Source organism: Lepus europaeus, chromosome 8, assembly GCF_033115175.1.
Source record: "Lepus europaeus isolate LE1 chromosome 8, mLepTim1.pri, whole genome shotgun sequence".
NCBI lineage: Eukaryota > Metazoa > Chordata > Mammalia > Lagomorpha > Leporidae > Lepus > Lepus europaeus.
Window position 1 is genome coordinate 103,082,068 of NC_084834.1, and position 16,849 is coordinate 103,098,916.

General features: G+C 38.7%; 1 protein-coding gene across 1 annotated transcript in view; it reads left to right on the plus strand.

Annotated features, from left to right (window-relative positions):
• The first annotated feature begins 1,063 nt into the window (after positions 1-1,063).
• LOC133765336 (F-box only protein 7-like) overlaps positions 1,064-16,849 on the plus strand; it is a 31,881-nt gene continuing 16,095 nt past the window's right edge. Inside the window, 2 exon segments of the mRNA XM_062198922.1 lie at positions 1,064-1,292; positions 12,497-12,531. Coding sequence (XP_062054906.1) covers positions 1,064-1,292; positions 12,497-12,531 — 264 coding nt within the window.

Here is a 16,849-nt window from a genome sequence, read left to right on the forward strand (position 1 = left end):
ATAAATCTAAAAAGCATGTGTAGGCAACACCAAGTCTGAGCTGGGAAATGGGAGAAAATTAAAAGTAAATTAAATTGTTGGTGACAGAGTAGATTTGGATATTGCAATTTTTTAAAATTGAGACTGCTTTAAGACAAAAATTGGCCTGAAATCTAGGAGTAAAAATAGAGAAGTCATGGTCTTGCTTAAGTATTGAGTCAGGAACCAGGGACAATGACCTTGTGAGTCAAGTTTTAGGGGCAGCAGAGGCTGCCTAAAATGTAAAGTTTTCTGTGATATGTGATAACATTTCTATGTCTTTGTATTATCTATTAAAATGCTATAAATCAATGAGCTTCCTTCACTCTTTTAGATATATTTAGATATCTTCCAGACTTTTCTTCTCTCATTTTCTTTCTTCTCCCCTTTAAGATTTGTGGGTCATTTTTATGTGTTAAGTACATTGTGCCAGGCACTTTTGAGGCACAATTGACATTTTCTCTGCTTCCAAGAAACTCATAATCTGAAAAGGAAGGCAGACGTAGAAGTGAATGTATTTCAATATAGTTTGGTGAGTACATAAGTACAATTTTCTTTTACTATATAAGGTCACTTCCAGAAGATTGGGGAAAAATTGAATTAGAAGACAAGTTTATTTTGGTGAGAAAAACAATTCTGAAATTCATAGACATGTTTTTTTCAGAATACACATCTTCTGTGAGTGGTTCAAGGATCCTTTGTGTGTGGAAGAGTGTCTGCCTGGGCACTCAGAGAAGAATGAGAGAAGAATGCTGTGTGATGCTCCTTTTGACTGCTTCCCTGCTGGAGGGGAGAGGGAGAGAAGGTGTTGATGTGGAGGGTGACATCCCACAAGACTGATTCACTGCTCTATCATTTGCTGGTGTCTGGAAACATTTGTCATTGTGCTTTGGTGGAACTATGGATACAAAACCAGGGTGCAGTGAATTGAGGAGTGACTGAAAAGGGTGGAAGGGCACACCTGTTGCATTATCTTCTCTTCTGGAAAGTTTGAGGAAGAGAGAGTGCTAGATAAGGACACAGGGTCAAGGAAAAGACTTAAAGGATGGGAAGAGCCCAGGCGTTGGCAGGGAATGAGCCCAGAGAGTTGGCAGAGCTGGGGCTGAGCATGAAGAAGCAGCTGTGGAATGGTGTTGCTTCTTGGAAGGAGAGTCCAGGGAGCCAGGTCCATGGTGCGGCTGCACAACAAGAAGGGAACTCCCCTGCCTCGAGAACAAAGGGGAAGCAGGAAAGAAGAGAAGCAGTCCAGAACATTTGTAGGGCACAGACAGGAGGTGAAATTTCCCATGATCTGTATCTCCTTAGTGAAGTCAACATTAAGGTCACATGCTATGCTGAAGGGAGTGAAGGTTGTCCAGGAAATTTGGGGCAAAAAAAAAAAATATCCCTGTAACAGCCTCTAACTCCAAGTGTCCACTGACTGAAGTGCCTTGGCTGACTAGGGCCAAGCAGATGAGGAGATAGCGTTTCTGTTGACAACTAAACTCTCAACCTAATGGGTTACTTATTTTTGATGATTCTTGTCTTTATCACGGGCTGTTAGTAAGCACTAAATTGTGCGTGGGCTTACTCTTATTTCCAAGGCTAATTATTGTTAATATTCTTGGGCTGTTTTAACTTCCTAATTAGAAAGAAAAATAAACAGTGATGCTGAGAACAGAAGGCTCAGTGCATGGTGCCTTAATCAAGAAGACAGGGGTGCACATTAGTCAGCTGGAGCATGTTACCTGTCAGGTCAGCAGGTGCACTTATCTATATCACTTTGTTTCACCTGAGTGAAATGTATAGGTACAGGCATGCATTCTTTCAGTATGCATGTGTTTATCACTTACTCTATGAGAGGTACTTCAGCAATAAAAACTCATTCCTGGGGAAGGCATTTGGAGAGTGGTTAAGCTGGTACTTGGGATGCCCATGTCCCATATTGGAGTGTCTGGGTTCAGGTCCCAGCTCCACCTTTCTGCTACTGCATACCCTGGGTGGAAATGGCTCAAGTAGTTGGGCTCCTGCCACCCATGTGGGAGACTTGTTGAGTTCCCAGTCTTGGCTTCATTGTGGCCCAACCTCAAATGTTGTTGGCATTTGGGGATAGAACCAGTGAATGGAGATCTTTGTCTGTCTGTCTCTTTGTCCTTCAAACAAATAAAAGTAATTAATTAAAATTTAAAAACAAAAATTAAAAATCTTATTTCTCACTTGTAAAGAGTGAAAATACTGTCTTGTGTGGACTTGTAGAATTGCTAACACTTCTATTTTTATTTTTCTGGCTCACTATCTGAGCTGTTTCTCCAGGAGTTCCCAAACTGCAGATCCTCTGTTCCCTGCTCTCCTCAATTACTCATTTTACTTGGCTGCTGTACAAAATCTTTGGGATAGCTGGATCTCATTGCCACTGCAAAAGGCCTTCCCCTCATCGCTCTGCTACAGTGGCTGAGGCATTGAGAAGGGTGACTCAGTAGCCGAGTCATGCTTTGGAGTCTTCAAAACCCACCAGAATATCCCTAAAGTCAGGAGCAATGACTTGTATGGATGGGAACCAAGATATTTATCCAACACATCTACTGAATTTCCAATATTAAAATGAAATACTACAAGTTGATCATGGAACTTCTGTGGAATATTTTAATTTTTTTTTTTTTTTTTTTAGTTTTCTGTGATATCTCTTGGGCTTCTGCTGAATTGCAAATCACAGAGACTGTATTTTATGAGTAACTAAACTGCACCTAGCATCCTAGTAGTATATAAGTGAGGTGAAAACAATAGTCTCTTGTATATTGCTTTATTCCTTACCCTCTGCCCTCGGCCTTCCAATTTCCATTCTAGGCACAAACCTGCCACTTATTTAATCATACTTCTGGGTCACTCTGATTCTTCTGCCAGTGGAAGTGGTGGTGAGCTGCCTCCCAGCCTTTTGCCTTTGGGTGTCATCAGTGCTCTTTCTTATCTATTTATGTCATCCATGTCTACAAATCAATCACTATGCTGGAATCAAAAGTAATTAATTTTCTTTTTTCCTTTTTCTTTTTAAATTTTATTTAAAGTATACAAGTTTCATGTATTTTGTATATCAGATTTAGGAACATAATGATACTTCCCATCCTACCATCCCTCTCACCCTCGCTCCTACCCTTCCTCCCCCTTCCTCTCTTATTCCCTCTCTTAATTTTTACAATGATCCACTTTTAATTTACTTTAAGAGTAACCATACATTAAATAAAGAGTTCAACTAATAGTAAAAAGAAAGAAACACTGCTTATCAACAGTAGAGACAAGGGCTGTAAAGTATCATCAGACTACAAAATGTCAATTTCACTCCACATAACTTTTTTGTACTCAGTTATCATAGATCAGGGAAAACATATGCTATTTGTCTTTTGGGGACTGGCTTATTTTTGCTAAGTATAGTGATTTACACTTTGTTGCAAAAGACAGAATTTCATTCTTCTTATGGCTGAGTAGTATTCAATAGTGTATATTTACATTTATGGTCATCTGAGTTGATTCCATATCTTAGTTATTGTGAACTTATCTGCAATAAATATGGGGGTACAGATAACTCTTTCATATGCTTATATCATTTTTATAATTCATTTTCAATAATAAAAGATATCTTGTAGGAAATCTCAACTTTACTGCAATCCCAGGGATCTGAGATAGTAATACATTTGCCAATTTCTTTCCTGTTTTTAATATTGACAAAGTTATTTCATATCATATATTTTAATTTTTAGCCATTGGCGTTGTAGAGATGCCTTGACAATCATCTACAAAGGGCATTTCTCATGTCCTCCTTGCCTCTTTCCCTTTTTTTTCATTCCTTTCTTCTTCCCTCCCTCCTTCCACTTTTACTTGCCTCTTTCTTTTCCTTTTTTCGCTCCCCATCTTATGAATGTTTATTGCATACTTACTCTGTGCTAGTCTATGTGTTAGACTTTCGGGACACAAAGGGGGAATAAAAGACTGTTGTTGCCCTCAGAGAACTTATAGTCTAGACAGAGGCAGACAATACCAGCAAGGCTTCCACCACAGTGTGTTAAAGGAAGTGTTAGCAGGAGACACTGAACCCTGTGGAGGACACAAGAAAGGCTTCAAAAACAGCATGAAGTCAGTGAAAGCTTTCTGTAAGTCAGTTTGCAGAGGGAGACTCCAAGGCAGCCAGGCAAAGTCAGGTGGAGGGAAGGGAAAGATTTTTTCTGCAAATTTTTAGCTTTTAGTTTAGATCTTTGATGTAAAATTCATCAAATAATTCCAGTAAGCTTATGATATCCCATCTGCTGAAAATGATCAAGAAGGAATACACTTATTTGCTGAGCTTGACTTTGAAACTTTGGTTGTTTCATCTATCAATGAAATATGATTTGGGGGTTATTACAGTGCTATGGACTACATTTACGGTAGTCCATCATTTTAAGATTGAATGATCTTGTAAGGGTGAACATGAAGCCTGGGCAGAAGCCTGAACCATAACGCTTCCAACCAAAGAAAAAGGAAGAGAATCCCTTCATTTCACTTACGTGTATTCTTGTGTAGGCAAAACTTCGTACCTCTATGAAGTAATTTCTCAACTCAGCCGACACATCAGAATTTCTCAAGGATGTCTTGAAAAGCATAGAAACCCCTTCTCCATTCTCCTCGGGGAATTTTTGACTTTATATTTCTGATATTGTCATGTTAGCCAGTGTTGAGAATCAAAGCTTTCGATCATACACAAGTAGCATCTTGAAGCAAAAAGTCTTTAACATTTGGAGTCATACAAATTTGACTTTGAATTCTGCTTTTCACTTATTAGCTGTGTGACCTTGGGCAAGTTACTAAACTTCTCTGAGCTGCACATTCCTTTTCAGCAAAGCAGCACAAATAATACCTACCTTTTAGCTTTGGTGTGGAGCCCTTTCTTATAGAGAGCATAGAGGTGTTGTATGAAAACACGAGTCTTACAGTAAAAGAGTTTTAGGAACTGTCATTTGTCAGCTGAGCTAGTAAAGCAACTAAACTCTAAGCATCTATCAACAGAACTTCTCCAACAATATACTATTTTTGCTTTTACAGAAGTCATTGCCAATGCAGCAAACTCAGCCTATTCCCAAAGTCCTCTGTGAAACATTGCCTTGTGTTCAACAGTTAATTGCATTTCTTTCCACACAAACCTGAGACCTCTGCTTCTTTGAAGATGACTTGTGTTTAGAAGGTCATGCAAATGTCATATGATGCAGAACTCTATTTAATAGACCATAAAACTCTGTGATTTGCTAAACAAACATCGCTTGTTTCATAAAACTTGGCAAGTGTTTCAGCAAAAAGGGTGCAGCTCCCTATCACAGAGGGTTTGCTGTTCACACATTAGTTATAACACTTTGTAGTTATAAGGCAATCATTAAAACACGCAGGCTCCTTCAAATTACACCTGCCAGACCAGCGGAGGTTTTATCTGAAGACTGTTAAAATGTAAGGGTATTCACTGCCCAACCTGGGTTGGTCCTTGGGAACACAGTTATAAAAATAAAACAGTAAGAGGTCACAGTGATGGGGATGCAGACTTTGAGGACTGGGGGTTATTCTGGACATCTTAGAAAAAAAGCAAGATGCTTTATTTTCAAAAACATTATTTCATTAAAAATTTTATAAACATTTAATACTTGTAGACTTTATAGAGTACAGGGAAATATTTCAACACACATTCATAGAATAAACTGATCAACCAGGCAACAAGCATTTCTGCTTCCTTATCTTTGGTGTTTGGAGCCTACCAGCTCCTCTCTTCCAGTTCTTTATAGGATGCAATGTATTATGGTGAACCACAGTCCCTCCACTGTGCTGTGGAACACAAAACTTGCTACATTTATCAGACTGTGCTCTGGTACTCATTTCCAAAGTCCTTCCATCACGGCTCCCCCACCCTTCTAAGCCAGTAGTAACCACTACTCTAAGCTCTGGTGGACTTTTCTTCTTAAATGTCCTTAGAAGAGAGAACTTACAGTATTTGTCTTTCTGTGTCTGGGTTATTTCACTTTACAGATGGAAAGAAAGTTTTTGAAAGCTCTCTAAAGTCAAAGAGATTCCTATTTCAAACTCAACACTTCCAATTTCTCAAGTGAATCTTCCATTAAACTAATTGTCATAAACCAGCTTAAAATCTATTTCTTGATGGTCAGAATTTCTTACTAACAAGGAATTGCTTAATCTTTCAAGAGCCCCTTTATAATGAAGCAAAGTGATAGAACAAAGTAAGAACTGGAAACTTCATTTTTCAGAGGAAAAAAATTCCACACAATTATTTAAGTACCTAAGTACCTATTTGGGTTGTGAGTGAAGATGGTTTTTCAGTATTCATTTTTGTGCCAAATGTTTGGCTTTTTTCCTGCTTAAGTCATATTTTATGAAATAATAAGATCTGGGGGGACTTCAAAAGTGTGTGGTGAAATGAAATTATGAGACAAATTTAGCAGCAGATGTTTGGTGCAACAGATAGGATGTTAGCTGGGATGTCTAGATTCCATGCTGGATATCCTAGTTAGTTTCCAGTTCCACTTCTGATTCCCGTTTCCTGCTACTGATCACCCTGGGAGGCAGCATGAGGTGGCACAAGTACTTGGTCCCTGCCATGCATGTGGGAGCTCTAGATGAAACTCCAGCTTCCTGGCTTTGCTTGACTCAGCTCTGGCTGCTGCAGGCATTTGGGGAGTTGAACGGCAGATGGAAGATAGCTCTCTCTCTGTCTCTTTGTATATCTCTTACACTTTTTCCCTCTGCCTTTCAAATAACCAACAAAAAAAAATTTTTAAAGAAAAGATAAGCTTATTTTGGCAGAAGAACTTTTTAAAATACAAGTGCAGTTTTAAATGCATTTTAATTTTTTGTCATTTACACAATACACTTAGTGTACAAAGAGTTCCTAAGGTTTAAGAATAAAGGCCTTGGTGTTCTTAATTTCTCAAAGAATATGATAGATAAGTGTCCAAGAACATTCAAAAAATTCAGCTTCAAAACAGTGAGCTTTATGTAATTGAACAAAAATGAGATATGAGTTAGCAAGGATTATAAAAGGAGCTGGAAACAGTGGTTGGAATCAGGTGGTCGTATACATAGGTGACGCAAGAGAGAGTGTATCAGAACAAACATTCTCAACCACAGCTTGGCAGCTCTTAGTCTTTTAGATATCTTGCCACTGGAAACAGTAATTCTACTTCTAAGAATCTTCTTTAAGGGAATGATTAAAAAACAAATGTTTGTCCACAAAAATACTTATTGCAGTATAACCTCGTCAAAACTTGAAGCAAACTGAATATCCAACAGTAGTGTGATCATTGAGAAAATAAGATGTATCATTTAAAATTTAAAAAAGATTCTGTTGTTATGGAAAAATCTAATGCAATTTTATTTACTACATGATATCAACTAAGTAAAAGATGTTTAGGGGATGGGTGTTTGGTGTAGCAGTTGGTATCACTTACCAAATTGCCTGGGTTCAAGTCCCAACTTTGCACCTGATTCTTGCTTTCTGTTAATACATACCCTCAGAAGCACAGATGATGGCTCAGGTAGCTGCTACCTACATGGGAGACCTGGATAGAATTCTTGGTTCCTGACTTAAGCCTGGCCCACCCCAGCTGTTAAGGGCATTTGGGGAGTGAATCAGCAAATGGGAGCTCTGTCTGTCTGTCTCACAGTATCTCTCTCTCTCTCTGTTTTTTTTTCTCTCTCTCTCTCTCTGTCTCTTTTTTTAAAGAAGGAACTTAAAAGATTAACAATACCCATTGTCTGTTCTCTCTACCAAATCCCTTGCAACCACTAACTTATCTGTATGACTTTGCCTATTCAAGGCATTTCATACAAATGGAATCATAAAATATGTGGGCTTTCATATCTCGGCTCTTCCACTTAGCCTGCTAGTTTCTTTCCTTTTTAAAAGATTTTATTTATTTATTTTAGAAGTAGAGTTACACAGAGAGGTAGAGACAGAGAGAAAGGTCTTTTACCCATTAGTTCACTCCCCAAATGACCACAACCGTTGGAGTCAATATGAAGCCAGGAGCTTCTTCAGGGTGTCTCATGGAGGGGCAGGGGCCCAGGCATGTGGGGCATCTTCCATTGCTTTCCCATACAATGAGTAGAAAGCAGGATCAGAAACGGAGCAGCCGGGACATGAATCGGCACCCATACAGGATGCTGGCACTGTAGGAGGAGGCTTAACTTACTATTGCGCAGTGCTGGGCCCAAGCATGTTATTTTCAAGGTTCTTCCATGTTAGAGGCTGTATTGATGCATCCTTTTTATTGCCAAACAATATATATCAGTTGTATCACATTTTGTTTATCCATCTATCAGCTAATATATAATTTCTTTGTTTCTATTTTTTGGGTAATTACAAATAATTTTGCAGTAAACACCAGTGTATAAGTTTTTGTGTGGGCATTGTTTTCAATTCTCTTGGGTGTAGACCGGAACTGGATTTTGAAGCCAGCAGCCTTGCTCTACATTCTGCACTCAAAACCACAATGCTATAGATAAAAGCAGAGAAAAATGAACAGTTGCTGATTTGGGGTGGTAAGATTAAGGATGACTTTTGCTCTAATATAGACACTTTTTCTTAGAAACTTTCCACAATGAATCTTGCTTTCATAATTGAAACAATTTATTTGTAATTTTTATAAACCCCACTTAAAACCTTTCAATTTGCAAGAGTGGCTCTTCAGATCATGTGGCGTGGCCCTGCCAAGGCAACCACAGGTGGGGCTCAAAATTCAATAATCTATAGCAAGCTAATTTTTTTAACTTTATTTAATAAATATAAATTTCCAAAGTACAGTTTATGGATTACAATGGCTTCCCCCCCCCCATACTTCGCTCCCACCTGCAACCCTTCCATCTCCCAATCCCTCTCCCATTCCATTCACATCAAGATTCATTTTCAATTATCTTTATATACAGAAGATCAATTTAGTATAAATTAAGTAAAAATGTCAACAGTTTACACCCACACCGAAACACAAAGTATAAAATACTGTTTGAGTACTAGTTATAGCATTAATTCACATTGTACAACACATTAAGGACAAAGATCCTACATGAGGAGTAAGTGCACAGTGACTCCTGTTGTTGACTTGGCAAATTGACATTCTTGTTTATGACATCAGTAATCACCCTAGGCTCTTGTCATGAGTTGCCAAGGCTATGGAAGCATTTTGAGTTCGCCGACTCTGATCTTATTTAGACAAGGTCATAGTCAAAGTAGAAGTTCTCTCCTCCCTTCAGAGAAAGGTACCTCCTTCTTTGATGGCCCCGTTCTTTCTACTGGGATCTCACTCACAGAGATCTTTCATTTAAGTTTTTTTGTTTTTGTTGTTGTTGTTTGTTTGTTTGTTTGTTTGTTTTTGCCAGAGTGTCTTGGCTTTCCATGCCTAAAATACTCTCATGGGCTCTTCAGCCAGATCCGAATGCCTTAAGGGCTAATTCTGAGGCCAGAGTGCTGTTTAGGGCACCTGCCCTTCTATGAGTCTTCTGTGTATCCTGCTTCCCATGTTGGATCATTCTCTTCTTCTTAATTCTATCAGATATTATTAGCAGACACTAGTCTTGTTTATGTGATCTCTTTGACTCTTAGACCTATCAGTGTGATCAATTGTGAACTGAAATTGATCACTTGGACTAGTGAGATGGCAATGGTACATGCCACCTTGATGGGATTGAATTGGAATCCCCAGGCACATTTCTAACTCTACCATTTGGGGCTTTGCGCAAGCTAATTTTTTTAAGGATTTATTTATTTTGTTGAAAGGTAGAGTTACGGAGAGAGAGGGAGAGACAGAGAGAGAAAGGCCTTCCATCTACAAATTCACTCTCCAAATGGCCACAACAGCTGGGGCTGGGCCAGGCTGAACCAGGAGCCTAGAACTCCATCTGGGTTTCCCATATTGGTACAAGGACCCTCGGACTTGGGCCATCTTTTCCTGCTTTCCTAGGCACATTAACAGGGAACAGGATCAGAAGTGGAGCAGCCGGCACATGAACTGGAGCCTATATGAGATGCCAGTGTTGCAGGCCATGGCCTAACCCACCGCCTTTCAACACTGACCCTACCAGGTTGATTTTTAAATTGATAGTGTTGTATACCCTCCAGATTATGTTATAAATATCCAAATGGCCCTTAGCATAAAAGAAGCTGCCCTACTGCTGTGCCTAGTCTTTGCTCTCTTTACTTATATCCAAAGCCATCTGAACAGTTACCAGGGATCTTTGTGTTATGAAAATCAAAGACATTTGTTTCAGTTTATTGGTGAAAATCTAGGAGTGAAGAGAAAACTAGATCAGATAAAGCAGCAGCCAGGATACAAAGGAATAAAGTAGATTCACAAAAGATGAAGCTGAATAGATACAAGATGTACCTAAGAAATGAGAGAGATGAGGATAGAATTTTCTGGAATCTGGGCAATCTCCTTGATATAGTACATAAACTGAAGACAGCAACTGCACATTTTTCTCTTCTTCTTGTTGTACCCCAGGACCTAGCCAAGTGTCTGGCCCATAGTGGATGTTCAGTGAACACATGATTTTGAATGAATAAGTGGGTACCTGGAGACCCACCCTTAGTGGAGACAATACTCAGCTGGTTAAGTCTGGGTTTCCTGATTCCAAACTACCTTCCTAATCTTTGGTCAGGGTTCAACTCTTCATTTCTGAGCTGTCCACCTGTCTTTAACCAACTGCTTGGTCTGACCTACCTGTGCACTGTGACTGACTGTTCACTCTGCTCTTGACCACCAGCTCAGCTTGGAGATAGCCCAACCTGTTCCTTTGATAATGGTCTCCATGGCTCCCTCAGCCCTGGCTCCGCTACTGAGGATAATTCTCATCCTCTTCCCTATCCTGCCCCACATGATTCCAATGAAGGTTAACTTCTTCCCATGAGTGGCTCCTATTTGTATTTCCCAGATCCTAGTATATCATGGAATGAAGGATTTGGCAAAGAGAGAAGCTCTAGGTCCTCACTCCTCCAAAGTTCTTACCTGTATTGTTTACCAAACAGCAAAAATTTGGCATTTGTGTTAAGTAAGGCTCTTGCGGAAACAAAAAGTAAAGATAACTTTTGCTCTGCAATTTTCCTTTACAAACCTATGTGAAAACATTGGCTATGACTGCCAATGTATGCTCTTACTTGTCTTGTATGCTTTTTTTCATATCTAAACACATATTTCTTGAATACGTCATCACTCTGAGCTCAAGAGCAACAAAAAGCAAACTTACATCTTTTTTCCATCCTTCTTTCCTGTGCCCCACCAGTTGAAGCCATGATTTGCATAGCTAGTTGAGTATTCTCAACTCCTCCTGCCTTTCATGTTCTTACATTTATCTAGATGGTAGTCTCAAATGACCTTTCTTTTTTCTTTTTTTCTTTTGTTTTGAAATGCTTTTGACATTGGTCCCTGTTTTTCATTTCATGTCCAAGATCTCACCACTCAGGCATAGACGACTATAAATACTTCTCTCTTGATCTCAGTGATCGGGATTTTTTTTTTCTTCTCTATTTTTGTTTTCTTAATGTCACTAGAATAACCACTAAAGACATTTTCTATATTCTTCAATTTAATACTATTTAATGCTTTTCTCATTTAAGTGTCAAACTATATAAATGGCCTCTATTTTTCAAATTGCCCCACAATTTCATCCTGTTCTAGCAGTTCAAAGCGATTATTTTCTACTCTTAAATGTTGTCATACCTTAGACTAGTCACTGACCCACGTGGGCACCATGACCTTGCCTGTGTCTGAAACTGTGCTCTGAGGACTTTGTTGGTCTGGAACCTCCTCTACAGTTCCTGCTTCCCCTCTCCCTCCAGTTCACACCCACCCATCCCACAAAATCTTCCTTTCCAAGGAAAACATAGTTGACTAATAAATCATCAGTAATATGATACTGATTGTCAGTGGAGCAAATATATCTGTTTCTTTCTGTTTTAGTTACATGTGTACATAAAAGGATACTTTAACAAGTTTCTAAAATGGAATTTAAAAATTAGTATTATGGTGAAAAACTTTTGGAAATACAAGCATACTTTTTCATAATTCACATTTTCTTTGAACTTCTTAAAGATCTCATGTATGAACTAGTCGCTCTCTTCTACTCTTCTATGTCAATTGACCTTCTTACTCAAGAAAATGTAATCCTTTCTGTGACCAAAAGCTATGCTGTCTAACTAACCATTACATAGCATGTTTGCACAATAATACCTATTGTTTGATGAGTAGGGAGGAAGGAAAGAATACACGTAATATCTTTCATCTTTGTCATTTCCTTTGCACTGGACAACTGCCTAGGAATTTAAACACACTGAGTTGAGCTGGAGGTTGACTGTTTTCATAGATCACCTTTAATGAGATTTTAATGAGATTTTTAACTCAGCTTTATTTCATATCAGAATATTTCTAATTGTATTCTTGACATGTCTTCTGATGATCTCTCCAATTGTGTGTGTCACTTTTAGATAAAGACAGCTTCAACTACTGTCATGATGATCTGGTAAGTCATGTCTGAATACCCTGGACTTTGAAATTAGTCTTTTAAAACTAGGCATTCTTGACTATTTTCAAAGCTAAAGCAAATGCTTTCTTCGTTCAAGGTATTTGCCTTCCCATCTTCACAGACTATCTCTGCTTTTTTTCTTAACTCTTGCATCTTTGCCAGGTTATTTCTGCACCATCAGTAAGAGTTACCTTCTGGGGGCTGGTGCTATGGCATCCGCCTATGGCTCAGGCATCCCATGTGAGTGCCAATTCAAGTCCCTGCTGCTCCACTTCCGATCCTGCTGCCCACTGATGGCCTGAGAAGGCAGTAGAAGATGGCCCAAGTGCTTGGGGCCTTTGCACCTGCATGGGAGATCAAGAAGCTCCTGGCTCCTGGCTTTAGATAGGCACATCTCTGGCAATTGAAGCCATTTGTAGTGTGAACCAGTGAATGGAAGATTCTCTCTGTAACTCTGCCTCTCAAGTAAATAAATAAATTGATAAAAAAAAAAGAAGAAGAAGAAGAAGGGAGTTACTTTCTCAAGGATGGGTGCTTTGGAGCAGCAGTTAAGCTGCCACTTGAGGCATCTGCACCCCATATCGGAGTACAGGGGTTTGGATCCTGCCTTTTTCTATAATCCAGCTTCCTGAGGATGCACACTCTGAGAGACAGAAGTTGATGGCTTAGATATCTGGTCCCATGTCACCTATGTTGGAGACCTGGACGGAGATCTCTCCCTCTGCTTCTGCTGCTCTCCCTTTTCCCTTTCAAACAAATGAAAATAAATAAATAATTTAAAAATTTCTTCCTCTAGTGAGTTATCTGGAACTTACAGGTGTTTCATCTTCCATATTTCCTTAGCCCTCCTTGCATGTTGCTCATCAAAGTACTTGCATAGGGGTTTTGTTATTCCTGCTAACTAAATGCTCACAGGCTGTAGACTCCAGGAAGGCAAGATTAAGCCTGTTTCAAATAAATTTGAGCTTTATAGTAATGGATCTTTGCAATTTAAAATAATTAACTAATTAAATCATCACTTAATTGTTTTCCATACCTAAATTCCACACTTTATGGAATTTTCCAATAATATAAATAATTTTTAAATTAGATAGTTAATCATTTTATTTTTCAGTTGTATATATTATAGAAAATTTCATAAAACATGGAATTGGGGCCAGCATTGTCATGTAGTGGGTTATGCCTCTGTCTGTGGCTCCAGCATCCCATATGGGCAACCAGTTTGAGATATGGCTGCTCCACTTCTGATCCAGCTCCCTGCTAATGTGACTGGGGAAGCAAGGTAAGATGGCTCAAGTGCTTGGGCCCTTGCACCCATGTCGGGGACCTAGAAGAAGCTCCAGATTCCTGACTTCGGATAGGCCCAGCTCAGGCCATTGTGGCCATTTGGGATTGAACCAATGGATAAAAGATTCTCTCTCTCTCTCTCTCTCTCTCTTCCTCTCTCTCTCTCTGTCTTTGTGTGTGTGCATGAGTGTGTGTTCCTCTCTCTGTAACTATACCTTTCAAATAAGTTTTTAAATAATCTAAACAAAAGGCATGGAATTAAATTATGTCTTTCTATAAATATCGATTTGTTCCCAACCCTTGCCATTATCCATAGTGATACTTTTCTACATCATTGAAGGAATTCTGCTTTGCGATCTTGTATTTAACTTATCTTGTGCACATATGTCTTTATATTAACAAAGTCCACATTAAAACTTTGATTCATTTTAAAAATCACATAAGCCCTCATTTTTTTTCTATTTTTAAGCTTGCTTATATTCCCAAGAAGATGAATTTGATTCTTTTTATTTGGTTTCTATACACAGCAAAAACTATGAACTTTATAGTTTGCTCCTCGTAGAGCCTTTAGTAAACAGTTATGCAGGTAACTTAAGAGATCAGATCAATGTGTAAAATCCAGTCATTGGGTCCCTGATAAGGATAAATACTGTTACATTGAGTCACCTTTGCTAAAAAGCAGAGTTCTTTTTACAAAGGCTTTTCAAATAAAAGCATCATTTGCCTAGAGAAAAGTGCCATGGAACAAATGGAGGAATTAACCTGTAAAACTTTCTCCCTAAGTAGATCCCTTTTGGCAGGGGGAAGGGTGATAATCCAACACTGACTCAGATTTTGTCATCAAACCTGTAGTGCTCATTCATCACAGGAACTCAAGGTTGGGCTGGAATTTCTGAGAAGTTAGGGTAGGGTTGAGTGAGTGGAAATCAAGTATGTTTGTTGCAGATTACTTTATTCTCCTTACCTGAAAACTGAGAGGATGAGTAACATTCAGATTAGACCTCAAAATGGTGTGCCTGGGCATTCTCCAGGGTTGGGAGGGAAATGTGCAGAATTCAGAGAATTGCCTGCAGGGTTCTGTGATGGGTTTGTCCCCAGACCACCTGTATATGAAGAGGAAAACTTCTGTCTCACCTGTGTGAGTCATGGGGACATGGGCTCCTGCAGGAGCTGACACTTTCTGCTGGACCCTGGCTCCTGGGACTTATGTCTCATCATATCAGTTCCTTACTTGTCTTATCCTGTAGCAAGTAAAAATGTAGTCTTGTTTGGCTGGGAGTTTTCATTCACAGTCATCTTGCTTCTTTCAGGTCAAAGACACATCCCCTTGAGGAAAGAGATGTAGTGATGACTCTGTGAGATTAATGGAAGGTCTCCAATAGTCACAAGTCAGCAAATATTTGTTGAGACCTCAAGGCTTGTGGCAATTGTCTAAAGTTAATGACATTGTTGTGCTGCCTTCTGTACCTGTCAATTTACTGAGACAGAAAATGTGATTATGTTATAAATAAAATCCTGGCCTCCAGAGCAGCCCTTCAAAGGACTTAGGGGCCTCAGGCAAAACGGGTCCTGGAAGAACAATCTGTTAGTCACAGAGGTTGAGTCAGAACTGCAGACATCTCTTTATCTGCTATTTTCTTTCCCATTTTACAATATCTCAGAAGATATCACTTACCCCACAAGCCTTTATATTAAAAAAAGAAAGAAAGAAAAGAAAAGTTTATTTAAGTTTCAAGTTAAACATTCCAGTTCAGCAGGGATGGTAAATTCATTTCCACCAGTTTGGAAGCATGTCCACTTTTCAGGCAGCACATTAACACTGCAAAAGTTACAGTGAGTTAGATGTGAGCGCAGGGGTCAAGGGTTTCAAAAGATGGGGGGGGTGAAATCTTAGCTCTGCAACTGTGTAATTTTTACGTATTTTGCAATGTACATTTTTAAAGCGATTTTGATGGGTCTGGCACTGTTCTTAGCACTTCATACTTAAACCTCCATAATATCATAACCAGGTACATAATATCTTTATCTTCATTTTAAGGTGAGGAAAGTGAAGTACAGAGAAGTTGAGAGATTCCTAAGGGCATGGAGCAAGGAGAAGGCAAAGTTGGGATTCCAATCCATCCAGAGCTAATACTACCTCATACTGTTCAATGCCACCACAGCATTTAGCCCCAAAAGACCACACCCAGACACGAGGTAGGAAATCCCATTAAAACCCCTTTTTTTCTCCTTAAGCTTATTATTCAGCAGGCCTTGCATCAGTGGGAACTTGTAGGTGTTTATTAAAAAATGGTAAAGGTAAGGAATTCCTTTCTGAAATTTTCTTGGGAGTTAAAAAAATGAACCAGATTATTCATTTATAAATAATGTTTTAACTTGACACCAGTCTCTAATGGGTTCACAAATATCTTCCAAAATATTTAGAAGAACCACTGGTTAAATTCTCAATCTGTGGCTTTGGCCAATGCTGTTGGAGTCTTAATGTCATTCAGTGATTTCTATACTCCCGCCAGATCTACTAGATTATACCCTTAGATTTATATTTTATTATATCAAGAGTCTTACATTAACATTTGTAAATTTAGAATAATCAATTTTCTTCATGCTTTCTGCTTAAAATTTTGTTCTGGTTTAACTCAAGATATTTTTTCTTATCAATAACCAAACTTTGTTCTTAGCATTTAAATTAATTATTCAAAGATCATGCATTGTTCAATGGCCCAGAATGGAGTTGAAAGGTTTAGTTTTGTTCAATAAATCCAAGACCATTGTTTCAGACAGTTATGTTTAGCTGTATCATAGAATACCATGGAGAAAATCATAGAAAAGGTATATTTTCAAAAGAGGGCTATGAGATCCACACTACCTTTCTTCTTATGGTGTGTAGATGTCTATTTATGAAGGTTAAGACAGGATCAACTTCCAGAAGTTAAAAAAAAAGTCTTTAAAATTTTGTTTAGGTACTTATTCAAAATCTCAAGTGTAAAATATGCTTTGATCTTTTGTATCCTTTGACTATTCCATGTGA